The sequence below is a fragment of the Saccopteryx leptura genome, chromosome 2 (genome assembly GCF_036850995.1).
Source record: "Saccopteryx leptura isolate mSacLep1 chromosome 2, mSacLep1_pri_phased_curated, whole genome shotgun sequence".
NCBI lineage: Eukaryota > Metazoa > Chordata > Mammalia > Chiroptera > Emballonuridae > Saccopteryx > Saccopteryx leptura.
In genome coordinates, this window is record NC_089504.1 from 327,402,490 (window position 1) to 327,416,509 (window position 14,020).

At 43.6% G+C, this 14,020-nt stretch overlaps 1 protein-coding gene across 1 annotated transcript in view; it reads right to left on the bottom strand.

Annotated features, from left to right (window-relative positions):
- The window catches only part of PELP1 (proline, glutamate and leucine rich protein 1), a 31,632-nt gene that overhangs the window by 9,274 nt on the left and 8,338 nt on the right, over positions 1-14,020 (bottom strand). The window contains exons 2-5 of the mRNA XM_066363292.1: positions 7,177-7,241; positions 6,495-6,600; positions 2,275-2,424; positions 1,974-2,045 (exon numbers count right to left, since the gene is read on the bottom strand). Coding sequence (XP_066219389.1) covers positions 1,974-2,045; positions 2,275-2,424; positions 6,495-6,600; positions 7,177-7,241 — 393 coding nt within the window. The remainder of the gene's footprint in view (positions 1-1,973; positions 2,046-2,274; positions 2,425-6,494; positions 6,601-7,176; positions 7,242-14,020) is intronic.

The following is a 14,020-nucleotide window of genomic DNA, read 5'->3' on the forward strand; positions in this document are numbered from 1 at the left end:
AAGGAGAGGGGAGGGGGAGGAAGAGGGAGAGGAAAGAGGGACCAATGGCTCTCTCTCGGTTCCTGAGATTAGCATTAGAGAGGAGAGCAGATAAAGGCCATATGGAAGAGGCCAGGAGAAGCAGTCAAGATGGTGGAGTGCTGAGGGAGAAGGCAGTTTGAGCAGAGTTTGTGCAGAGAAGGAGATGGAAAACAGAGGTGAATGAGACTGGTGAGGTTAGAAACCTTTGATTCTAGGAAACTTGGATAAGTCAGTAGCTTTGTGAGCACTGAATGAGTGGGTTTTGGAGCCCAGTGTGTGTTTTTACTTGCCCGCGGGTGCAAGCTAGGATTAAAGATGATGGCCCACCAAAAAAAAAAAAAGGACGAATGGACAAGGACATGACTCCATGTTCTCTGAAGAGTATCATCTGCTTGGGCACTTTTCAGATACTGCAGGTAAGCAGTTATGAAAGCCACTGCATGCAGATGCTACTTCCAGATCACAGCATGCGTACCCACAGAGCTCCATGTCTGACTCACAATCCTTCTCAAGCCACTAACAATTGATGAGAGCTGGCAGTAGTGTGGGAGCCTATCTGCCAATCCTGTCTGTGTTCTTAAAAGCTTCTAGGGAGTCTGGTTAAGTGGAAAGAAAAAACATGCTTTTAGAGCAAAAAAAAGATCTGGCTCACACTGGTTTCACAACTCTCAGATAAACAAACTTAGGTTAGGTTAGCTACACACCTGAGGGCCTTTTCCTAGTTAGTTTGGTGACACCAACTCCACGATTACTCCAATAATGAGAAGACACACTCAACAGAGTGCCTAGCACACTGTGGATACCTAATAAATACCAGTTCCCTTACTCTTTCTTTTACTTTCCTGATTTGGTCATAGAACTACTTGGTTTTACTTTCAAGATAATTTGAATGGCAAACTCTCCCTTAATTGGTAATACTGATGGCTGATACAGTTAACTACATCAGTTACACAAAAAAAGTATTGATTTGATGCTAATTCTAGTTCATTATGTAGATTTGTGCTTCCGTCTGAGTAAAAGGATACCCACTGGTTTGTCAAGCAATGATGAGTATAACAAAAAAAGAGAACATTTACTCTACAGGAGAACACCTATTTGTTCTTAGGTACTAGCTGGCATCCAATTATACTGCAAACAACAGATGTGCCGATTACAAAGGTCCCTTTAACTGTTACTGCTTTGGCAGAATTTAACCATTCATTCATATCAGTTACTGTATCTCCTTGAAAACAAAGCTAACAATTTTACTGGCCTCCTCTCTCACCTGAGCCACACACATCCTGCCTGTCTGACCTACTAACGCTCTCCTGTACAGCCATCTTGTATGGGTCATGACAACTTGGGGGAAAGGGTGCGGAAGTGACAAAGTTTAGTCAGGAATATAAGGAAGCATGTTGGAGAAGTTGTTATAGGGAAGTAATAAATCAGGAAGGCTTCCTGGAAGAAATTACAAGAGCTTCCGGAATAAGGTAAGATAAAATGGTAGAAAAACAGGTGGGACACTCTAGAGCAGCAGTTCTCAACCTGTGGGTTGTGACCCCAGCGGGGTCGCCTAAAAGCCATAGGAAAATACATAATGCATATCAGGTATTTACATTCCGAATCATAACTGTAGCAAAATTACAGTTATGAAGTAGCCACTAAAATTATTTTTTGGTTTGGGGTCACCGCAACATGAGGAACTATATTGCGGGGTCACAGCATTAGAAAGGTTGAGAACCACTGCTCTAGAGATACAGGACAGGGCAGAAAGAAGAAGGAGCCCATGGTTAAGAGCCTGAGCTTGGACATCAGATATAGTTTCCCATCTCTGTTGATCTTAGGCAAGTTATGTGGAGGTCAATGACAGAACAATCAGAACCAGGTGCTTGGAAGTCTCAGCAACGGAATATGAGGTAAAACAGCTAACATGGCTTATGTTGCTGGGAGGAGGGATATCCATGAATACTCACTTTGAGAGACCCACAAGCCCGAGGAAAATAGGTCATACACGCCTTCATTCCCTCCAGTGCTGCCAACTCACACTGGGAAAAACAAAGTAAAGAAGTGAGAGCCCGATGCCCCAACAGATCCCATCACCACCCCACAGCCCTTCAAGTTCCTCTTTCATACACATTTTCTTGGCCCTTCCTTCTTCTCACCTCTTTGATCCCATTTCCCAATCAATTCCCATCACATTCCTTAATCCAAGTGGTCCGGGTAAGGCAGGCACTGCGAAGGGCCAGGGGTGGAGGGACTGGAGACATAGCTCACCTCTGGTCTGAGGCCTAGCAGGGAGGTGAGAAGGCCAGGGAGGTGGTTCATGGAGATGTCCCGGAAGAGTGTAGGAAGTTGGGCCGCGTATCGGAGCAGGTCCCTCAGAACAGCCACAGCCAACTCCATTGTGGGGGGTGGGTCCTGGGACTAAAGAGCAACAACACCCCATGCTTCCAACCTCCCCTTCATGGTCACCAAAAGGAGAAGAAACGAGAGGTATGAGAACATGGGGCTTCTGAGAAATACCACAGTTAATGTTAATATTACCATCAGGCCCACTAGGAATAGAGTGCATTAGAGATATGATGGAGTATCCAAGAGTAACATATTTGTCTACAGAAAAGACATGTGTTTACATTTTTATATTAGAGGTATCTGGGGTCCTAGGGATTTAGGGGGAAAAAAGTAACAAAGCCATACCTTAAAGATCTAACTGAAAGATCTCAAGAGCTTGATTCTCCCATACTAGACTTCCCCAGAACGGAATGGAGAAGAGCACTTGTAGACTGAAAAAAAAGTCTCAGCCACACAAAACCACTCCATCCCTCCAAGCTGGCTCAGACCTACCCTGGAACTCGTGGAGAAAAGAACGGTTTAGATTTAGAACTACCTGAGAAAATGAACATGTCTCTAAGGAAAAAGCATTCAGCATGTACCTCCTGCTAGAGCAAGAGGCTATGTGTCAGAGACAGACAAAAATGTTTAAGAAAGTAAGCTGCCCATTATCAAAACTGAAAACTCCATCTTCATCCTCACCCACCTTTCTCCTTCTCTCCTGTCATACTAGAGGAGGTAGGTGCCTCCTATTCGAGGCAATCCCCCCGCTATGCTTCAGAGCCTAACTGCCCCTTCTAAGAATGCCTACCCTGTTAACTAGTCCCCTCTCTCCTGTATTTCTATCCAGTACTTCTAAAATGGATTCTTCCCACTGACATTTATAAAAGCTTAAGCCTCTCCCATTTTATAATCCTTTAAGTCCATACTTCACTCGCCCAATCTCAGCTATTTCTCTCCCTCTGAGCCGAGTATTTTAAAAGAATTGCCTATCTGCCCTATTTCCATTCCTTTGCTCACTCACTTCTCATTCCAGGCACTCTGGCTTCAGTGTAGACTGCGCCACTAAAAACACTTTGACTTATAACCCTTGAGTTTCTAAATCTGATAATTCTCAGTCTTTGTCTTGTTCCAACTCAGAGGAGCATAAACAGAAAGATCTTCCCCTGGTTTCCATCCAATCCACAATTCTGTTGTCTCCTTTCTGCTGCTGTCTTGCTCTCCTCTGTAAGCTCATCGTCCTCTACCTGACCATTAAATGTGGAGTACCTAACAGTATCTGTATAAGGACACATCTTGATCATCTTGTTTTTATCCTTACACCCAATGCCATCTAAACACTGAAGACTCATCTCCTTTGTAAAACATACTGACTAAAGCCCCCCACCTACCCACTGAACCCTCAAGGTTATATACTCTGAGATAACTGGCTACTTCCACTCACACCAGATCAGGGGTAAGCTTATTAGGGAACCTTCTACTGAATTCCCAAGGCCATATCCATGGTATTTTCACCTCACCTCTGAACCTAGCTGTCTTCCAATGTTCTGAAATCTAGGAGTCCTCCTGGACACATTCTCTCCCTGGCCCTACTTCATCATCAATACGTGTCCACTTTGCCTCTAAATCTCTCTTGAATTCATCTACTTATTATTTCTGCTAACACCACCCTTGTCCAAGCTATTGTGAATATTGTGCTAGGTCACTTTAATAGCCTATACATGGTCTTTACACTTCTATTCTGGCTCCTATCTAATGCTGTCTCCATAGAGCAGCCAGAGTGATGTTTTCAAATGAAAATTTGATAACAGCACCACTACCACCACCTCTTCCTCCTCCCTACTTAAAATCCTCCATGAATTCCCACTATTCCAAAAATAAAAACTAAAAGTCCTTAGCGTGCTTACAATACCATATATGGCTTGGTCCTCATCTACTTACCTCCCCAGTTGCATGTCATCAGACCCACACACACCAGTGTGCTTACAATTCTCATCTCTCTCCCATCCTGTCTGTCTGTCCCTGTCTGTCCCCCCACCACTCTCACTAAAAAAAAAGTTACTATTTTTCCTTTCGTGAGATTATATAAATGTCTTGTGTGTGGCCTTCAACCTTTTGCCCACCTGTTTTGGCACCAAAAGTACCTTCCCTGAATGGATTATTACTATGACGGTAGTCTGGTAGTCTTATAAAACTCATTCCACCTAGGCTTCCAACTTAGCTACTTCACCGAAAGATCCCTTTGTTGGGGCATATGGTAATTCTTGAAGATCCCCAGTGAAGATCAAGAGACTAACTTCCAAGGTCAAACTTGGGGCCTCATATTACGTGATCTATGCGTAAAAAAAAAGCTTTTGATATAGTTGATCACTTCCTTCTTACAAACTTTTCTTCACTTGGTTTCTGGGATACCACTCTCAATTCTCCTCTTACTATTCTGGTCACTCCTTTCTAGTCATCTTTAGAGGTTCCTCCCCACTTCTCTGGCCTCTAAATGTTTGAGCACCCAAGAACCTAGTCCTTGTACTGCTTTTTTTCACTCCCTTGGTGAGGTGAGCTGATCCAGCTTCATGACTGACAACTCCCAAATTCATACTCTAACCAGGATTTATCCTAACTTCTGACTTACCTGCTCAACATCTATTTGGCATCTCCATTTTGATGTTAAATAGATATCCCAGATTTAACATTGGAAACTGAACTGATTCTTACCCTGAAAATCTGTTCTTCCTACAATATTCCTTTCCTGAATAAAGGGCTAGTTGCTTAAGTGAAACACCTTGGAATCATCTTTACATTTATGTCCCATCCATATCCAATTTGTTATCAAATCTTAGCACTGTGACTGGTTGGCTCAGCAATAGATCATCAGCACAGAGTATAGAAGTCCTGGGTTCGATTCCTGGTCAGGGCACACAGTAAAAGCAACCATCTGCTTCACCCTTTCCTCCCTCTCTCTCTCTTTCTTCCCCTCCCACAGCCATGGCTCAAATGGTTGAAGCAAAGTTGCCCCCAGGCACTGAGAATGGCTCCATGGCCTCCACCTTAGGCACTAAAATAGCTCAGTTGCAGAGCAATAGAGCTGCTGCCCAGCCCAGCAGAGAGTATGGCCTGGTAGGGGCTTGCCAGGTGGATCCTGGTTGGGTGCATGCAGGAGTCTGTCTCTGCCTCCCCACTTCTCATTTATAAAAAGAATAAAATAAAAAAATAAAAATTCTTTAAGTGGGCTAAATGCCTCTTCTCTCAGATATTTTGCACAAATAGAACACGTTCTTAGCCCAATTTACTCCTAATCACCAGTTCAGAAAAGTCCTTTCTGAATCACCGACCTGGTCACCCCCAGCATCTCATTCTAGGTCAACTTCTCTCAGGACATGTTCTCAGACACCCTGCACTCCTTACCTCCGTGGCACCTACCTCATTTTATCACTTCACTCTCATCTGAGTAATGATTCAATGAAAGACTTTCCACTACAACAGGAACCAGCAAAGTAGTCTGTGGGGGCCTGCTGTTACATGACCCACAAACTAAGAATGACTTTTACATTTTTAAAGGGTTGGAAAATTAACAAAGAACAACATACAACAGAAACCACACATGGTTGACAAAAGCTAAAAGATTTACTATCTATAAACATTTACTTCATAAAAAGTTTCCCAAGCCCTAAGCTAGACTCTACACACCATGAAAGCAGGGTCCAAGTCCATCTTACACTGTCTCCCCGGAGCTTAGCACACTGACTGCCACGTGTGCTCAGAATATGGAGCTCTCATCAAAGAATGTAAAAGTAGAAAAAAACAAAAATGTTAAGAGAAAGGTAAAAAAAATTAAAAACTAAAGTAAAAGGAATAGGGGAAAAAAATCAAACACCTGGTAAAAGAACTTTAGAGATGTCACTCATTAGATAAGCTCATGAGGAAGTACAACAGAGGTTACAGTGTGTAAAAGGTCAGATGAATTAAAATAACCCATTAGATAAAAATATGAAAAGGTTTAAAAGATTTCCATTTGAAGCTTATCCTCCCGCTATCAGAAAACTGCTTCCAATTATTCTGTCCTCAGAACTAAATGTCCAACCCACAAAGAATATACCACATCCAGAATGGAGAATAAGGAATGGTTACAGGAGGGGGTAGAGTTGGGGCAGCAGCTGAATCCTTACCTGCAAGACCTGCTGAATGCTCCGAAGCCAAGAGACACAGTGCTGCTGGAACATCTCTGTAGAGCTTTCCCCCACCAGCAAAGACAGCAGGCAGAGGCCCTCAAACCTTATAAGAAAGAAGTGAGTGATAACAAGTAGGTGGAGGCTAGACTGCAGAGGAAGCTATGTACTGTTCTTTTGTTCTCATTGGACCTCCAAATCACTGTGGTTTCTCACTCCTGAAATATTTAGAAGATTTGGAGTAAAGTGTGGGCAGCAAGAAAAGAAGGGAACAGAGATAATCCCAGGTGGGGCATAAAAAACTTGGGAGCTGGAATAGGTGGGATTCAACTAGAGTGAGCTCGTGAAAATAATGACATGCCTGGCCTGTGGTGACGCAGTGGATAAAGTATTGACCTGGAATGCTGAGGTCACTGGTTCAAAACCCTGGGTTTGCCTGGTCAAGGCACATATGGGAGTTGATGCTTCCTGCTCCTCCCCCACCTCTCCTCTCTAAAATGAATAAGTAAAATATAAATAAATAAGTAGCTTAAAAAAAGAAAAAGAATAACACTTCCCAGTCTCTTGGGAATGAAGAAATCTCTCTCTTGAAACAATGGAGTGGTGACGACAGATGGACAGATATATAGCTCACTTCCTAAAGAAACATCCCCCTAAAGAAAAAACAAGGTTAAAGACTTACCGAGTTTTGATAGAACCCAGCCGTGCATTACTGAGACCAACCAAGACCCCAACAGCTGAAAGGTTCTGGAAGAAAAAAAATAGGAAAGTGAGTCAGGCATAGGATGCTAAAGATGCAGAACTTCTCCAAGCTCTTCCCTGTCCCAGTATCTATGAGGTCTTTTCTGAAATCACATCCCCTTTAAGGATAAAAGACCATTATTCTAGCAGCCTTCGGCTTTTGTCCTATTTTTAGCAGACAACACACACAACAGCATGTCCCACAGGTTTTCCTCAAGTCACATCTTGCTTGACCCTTCTCCCACCTTCTACCCCAAAATCAGTGCTATAGAGAGAACAGGCCAACTCATCCCAGCTATCAGACCACAAAGACAGGTCTGCTTCACCTATGTATCCCTGAACAGCACCCAGCATAGAGGAGACGTTCATAAATGGTTGCTGAATAGACACTGAACTCATCTGTTACCCTTCCTCCTTCACCCCCAAGCAAATTCCCCTCCTCTGTCCCTGGCTTCCTTAGAGCTGTTAAGAATGGCAAAATAGGCTTCCAGTCAAGATGGCAGAGGAGGTAAATGCTGCATTCACCTCTTCCCATGACCACATCAAAATAACAACTAAACTACAGAAAAACCATCATTGAGAACAGCCTGAAATCTAGTTGAACAGAAACCCTATAACTAAGAATATACACAAGAAGCCAGATCGAGACTGATAGGAGGGGTAGAGATGTGGAACAGGCTGGTCTCACAGCCACATGGAGCAGCTCCACCACTATAGCCACAGCCAGTGCTTACAACCAGTCAGCCAGAGGATCAATTTATCCCACTGACATGCCAACATCAATCAAGATTGAACTACAACAAGAGGGAAAACACAACCTACACACAAGAGGCAGAGCTGGAGCACCAGCTCAGGAGACCAGGAAGACTCTATCATTGGGCCATACAAGACATCTACTACATAAGGCCAAGTGGAACAATAAATTGATGCCTCTCTCTTTCTAAAATCAACAAATAAAAATATTAAAACTATACTTTTAAAAATAAATGAAAAATAAAATGTCAAAGGTTAAACACAAAGAGAGAATCTTTTTTAAGTATTTTTTATTTATTCAGTTTTTTAGAGAAGGGGGAGAGAGAGAGAGAGAGAGAAGGAGGGAAGAGCAGGAAGCATCAACTCCCATATGTGCCTTGACCAGGCAAGCCCAGGATTTCAAACTGGCAACCTCAGCATTCCAGGTCGATGTTTTATCCACTGCACCACCACAGGCCCGGCCAAAGAGATAATCTAAAAGTAGAAAGAGATAAGCAGTTTACCTATAAGGGAGTTCCCATAAGACTGTCAACTAATTCCTCAATAAAAACTTTGAAAGTCAGACAGGATTGGCATGAAATAGTCTAAGTGATTTAAAGCAAGGACCTATAGCCAAGATTATTCTACCCAGCAAAGCTACCATTTAGTATCAAAGGACTTGCCTGACCAGTGGTGGCACAGTGAATATAGCATTGACCTGGGACACTGGGGTCCAGGGTTCAAAATTTCAAAATCGCCAGCTTGGGTGTGGGTTCACTGGCTTGAATGCAGATGCACCAGCTTGAGCACGGGGTCACTGGCTCAAGCCCAAGATCACTGACTTGAGCCCAGGGTTGCTGGCTTGAGTAAGGGGTCAATGACTCAGCTAGAGCCCCCTGGTTAAGGCACTTATGAGAAGCAATCAATGAACAACTAAAGAGATGCAACTATGAATTGATGCTTCTCATCTCTCTCCTGCCTCATTCTCTCCCTTCCTGTTTCTCTCCCTCTCTTAAAAAAAAAAATAATTGAAGGACAGATAAAGAGCTTCTCAGACCAAAAAAAAAAAAGCTAAAGGAGTTCACCACCAAACCAGTATTACAAGAAATATTTAAAACTTCTTTAAGAAGGAAATAAAAAAAGGTAAAAAATATAATAAATGATAATAAATACATAGTATCAACAATTACTTTTTACTGTTTTTTAACTGACTTTAGAGCGAGAGGAAGGGAAAGAGAGAAAGATAAAAGTCAATTTGTTGTTCCATTTATTTATACATTCACTGGTTGATTCTTGTATGTGCCCTGACCAGGAATTGAACCTGCAACCTTGGCATATTGTGATGACATTCTAACCAACTGAGCTACCCGGCTAGGGCCTAAAAATTACTTTGAATGTAAATAGATTAAATGCTCCAATCAAATGACATAGGGTGTCTCAATGGATGAGAAAATGAAACGCTTACATATGCTGTCTACATTCACTTTAGATCAAAAAACCCCCAAACAAAAAGTTAAGGAATGGAAAATGATATTTCATGGAAATGGAATGGAAAAGAAAAGCTGGTAATGATTGATGCTTCTCATCTCTCCATTCCTGTCTGTCTGTCCCTGTCTATCCCTCTCTCTGTCTCTGTCTCTGTAAAAAAAAAAAAAAAAAAGAAAGAAAAAGAAAAGCTGGGGTAGCAATACTTATACCAGACAAAATAGACTTTAACACAAAGGCTACACATAACAAGAGATAAAAAAAAAAAAAGGACCCAGCAGGTCTACTTCTGGGTACTTATCCAAAGAAACCCAAAACATTCATTCAAAAAGTTATATGCAAAGAAGAAAAAATAGCCTGACCAGGCAGTGGTGCAGAGGATAGAACATTGGACTGGGACGTGAAGTACCCAGGTTCGAGACCCCAAGGTTGCCAGCTTGAGCGCAGGCTCATCTGGTTTGGGCAAGGCTCACCAGCTTGAGCAAGGGGTCACTTGATCTGCTGTGGCCCCCCGGGTCAAGGTACATATGAGAAAGTAATCAATGAACAACTATCAATAAGATGCCACAACGAAGAATTGATGCTTCTCATCTCTCTCTTTCCTATCTGTCCCTCTCTGTCTCTCTCTCTCGCTAAAAAAAATAAATGTATGCCAAGGTAGACCTAATCAAGCAGAGCCTCCTTCCAACCCTCTCCTCTCACGTTCTGAGAGCCCCGATGTGGTTTCCTCCTCAGCCCTGCCACAAGTAACCTCTCCTCCCCTGAATGGTCAGATTCCTCTCATAGCCCATTTCACCGCATCCATACTCAGCACTCATTCTTTCAATGAACATATATTATGCACTGAGTCTAGTGAAGGAATACAGAGCTGGATAAAATAAAGGCCCTGTTCTCATAAAGGGAAATGTTCATTTATTCAATGAACACTTACTTAATACCTACTTCATGTGAGACGATGTTTTAGGTGTGGGAAGCTTGTGTTCTAGTTAGAAAAGACAGAAAATAAATGACCAAATAACAGGTTGGAAGGTGCTAAGTGTCATAGGGAAAATAAAGGAGAGAAGGGAGGGCAGGGGAGGGGAAGGGAGAGAAGGGCAGGGAGGCTGGAATAACAGAGATATTTTATGGAGAGTGGGCATAAAAGCTCTCTCTAAAAAGGACATTTGAGCAGAGACCTAAAGGAGAGTGAGGACAAGAAACATTGGTACCCTCATATACTGCTTATAAGAATGTAAAAAGCGGCCCTGGCCGGTTGGCTCAGCGGTGGAGCGTCGGCCTGGCGTGCAGGAGTCCCGGGTTCGATTCCCAGCCAGGGCACACAAGAGAAGCGCCCATCTGCTTCTCCATCCCTCCCCCTCTCCTTCCTCTCTGTCTCTCTCTTCCCCTCCCGCAGCCGAGGCTCCATTGGAGCAAAGCTGGCCTGGGTGCTGAGGATGGCTCTGTGACCTCTGCCTCAGGTGCTAGAATGGCTCTGGTCGCAACAGAGTGATGCCCCGGATGGGCAGAGCATCGCCCCCTGGTGGGCATGCCGGGTGGATCCCGGTCGGGCGCATGCGGGAGTCTGTCTGACTGCCTCCCGTTTCTGGCTTCGGAAAAATACAAAAAAAAAAAAAGAATGTAAAAAGATGCAGCCACTTTGAGAAACAGTCTAGCAGTCCTCAAAAGGTTATACATAGAGCCTTGGCTGGTGGCACAGTGCACAGAGTGTCATCCCAGAGCGACAAGGTCACTGGTTTGATTCTGGTGTCACTGGCTCAACTCCAAGGTTGCCAGTTTGAGCCCTGGTCAAGGCACATGAGAAGCAATCAATGGCACAACTAAGTAGAACAAGTTGATACTCCTCTCTCTACCTTCCCCCTCTCAAAAAAAAAAATGTGGCCCTGGCCGGTTGGCTCAGCGGTAGAGCGTCGGCCTGGCATGCGGGGGACCCGGGCTCGATTCCCGGCCAGGGCACATAGGAGAAGCGCCCATTTGCTTCTCCACACCCCCACCTTCCTCTCTGTCTCTCTCTTCCCCTCCCGCAGCCAGGGCTCCATTGGAGCAAAGATGGCCCGGGCGCTGGGGATGGCTCCTTGGCCTCTGCCCCAGGTGCTGGAGTGGCTCTGGTCACAGCAGAGCGACGCCCTGGAGGGGCAGAGCATTGCCCCTGGTGGGCGTGTCGGGTGGATCCCGGTCGGGCGCATGCGGGAGTCTGTCTGACTGTCTCTCCCCGTTTCCAGCTTCAGAAAAATACCAAAAAAAAAAAAAAAAAATGGTTACACATAGAGTTACCCATATGACCCAGCAATTCACCCTAGGCATATGCCCAAGAGAAATGAAAATACATGTTCTTGCAAGTCTGTACACAGGCATTCATAGGAGCACTATTCATAATAGCCAAAAAATGGGCCCTTCTCCTCCCCTCCCCCATCTCTCTCTCTCTCTTTCTCTCTCTCTCTCTCTTCCCCTCCTGCAGCAATGGCTTGAATGAATGGTTTGAGCAAAGTTGGCCCTGAACACTGAGAATGGCTCCATGGCCTTGGCCTCAGGTGCTAAAATAGCTCATTTGCCAAACAGTGGAGCTGTGGCCCAGCCAGGCCACATGTGAAATGTGTCCCTGCTTTCCCACCTCTCACTTAATAAAAAAATTTTTTTAAATGAAAACAACCCAGATGGATGTATCAACTAATAAATAAACAAAATGTAGTACATCCATACAATGGAATATTAATTGGACATAAAAAAGGAATGATGTTCTAAGACATGGGGGAACCTTAAAACATTATGCTAAGTGAAAAAAGCCAGACCCAAAAGGCCACATATTGTATTATTCATTTATATGAATGGTAAAAGTAAGAAAATCTAGAAATGAAAAGTAGATTAGTGATTGCCTGAGTCTGAAGGGCAAGGAGAGGGTCGGAGGAAATGAGGAGTGACTATCAATGGGTAATGTTTCCTTTTAAAGTGATGAAAATTATCTAAAATTGATCATGGTGATGGTTGCACAACTCTACCAAAAAAAAACCCTAAAAACTACTGAATTATACATTTAAACGGATGAATTGTATGGTATGTGAATTACATCTCATAAAGCTGTTTTTTTAAAAAGGCATACTGACAACAACGACAAAAATAAAAAAGATTATTCCAGGCAAAGAGAAAAACAGCAAAGGTTGTGGGATGACAGGACATTTGGCATAGCTGAGGACTGACAAGGAATGGTCACTGGAGAAAAGTGAGCAAGAGAGGGAAGTAATACAAAATGAAGGTCCAGCCTGACCAGGTGGTGGCGCAGTGGATAGGGCATCGGACTGCGATGCAGAGGACCCGGGTTCGGGACCCCGAGGTCACCAGCTTGAGCGCGGGCTCATCTGGTTTGAGGAAAAAACCCACCAGCTTGAACCGAGAGTCGCTGGCTCCAGCAAGGGGTTACTCGGTCTGCTGAAGGCCCGCGGTCAAGGCACATGTGAGAGAGCAATCAATGAACAACTAAGGTGTTGCAACGCGCAATGAAAAACTAATGATTGATGCTTCTCATCTCTCTCTGTTCCTGTTTGTCCCTGTCTATCCCTCTCTCTGACTCACTCTCTGTCTCTGAAAAAATAAATAAATAAAAATTTTTTTAAAAAAAATGAAGGTCCAGTAGCAGTCAGACCTTGTAGAGTTGTAAAGGCAACTGTTGACTTTTATTTTTTTTAATTTATTTATTTATTTATTATTTATTCATTTTAGAGAGGAGAGAGAGAGAGAGAGAGAGAGAAAGGGGGGAGGAGCAGGAAGCATCAACTCCCATATGTGCCTTGACCACGCAAGTGCAGGGTTTTGAACCGGCGACCTCAGTGTTCCCAGGTCAACGCTTTATCCACTGCGCCACCACAGGTCATTTTAAGTGAGATAAAAATCAAGGGGAGAGAGGTGAATGGGACAGAGGAGCAATATTGTCTGATTTGTGATTTATTTTCAAAACACAGCAACAACACTTGCGCTACCTTGTTAAGAAGGTAGAAGCAGTCAAATGTAGAAAGTTACTGCAATAACAAAGGGAAGACATGATGCAGCTTAAATAGTGTGGTACCCTGCCCAGGCCGAATGGCTTGGTTGGTTAGACAATCATCCCAAAATGCAGAGAATGCCAGTTCGATTCCTGGTTGGGGGCACGTTCAGGAACAAATTAATGTTCCTGTCTCTTTCTCTCTTTCTCTCTTTCCCTCTCTCTCTCTCTCTCTCCCCCCCCTTCCTCTCTCTCTAAAAATCAATAAAATAAATATTAAAAAAATAAAAATAAAAGTGTGGTACTCTGACCAGTGGTGGTAGCGCGGTGCATAGTGTCAACTGGGGATGCTGAGGTCCCAAGTTCAAAACCCAGAGGTTGCAGGCTTGAGCACAGGCTCATCGAAATAATCTCATGGTCACTGGCTTGAGCCCAAAGATCGCTGGTTTGAGTAAAGGGTCACTAGCTCCACTTGAGCCCCTGGTGCAGGCATGTATGAGAAGAAATCAACAAACAACTAAAGTGAAGCAACTATAAGTTGATGCTTCTCATCTCTCTTTCTTTCTCTCTCAAAAAAAAAAAAAATAGTGTGATAACA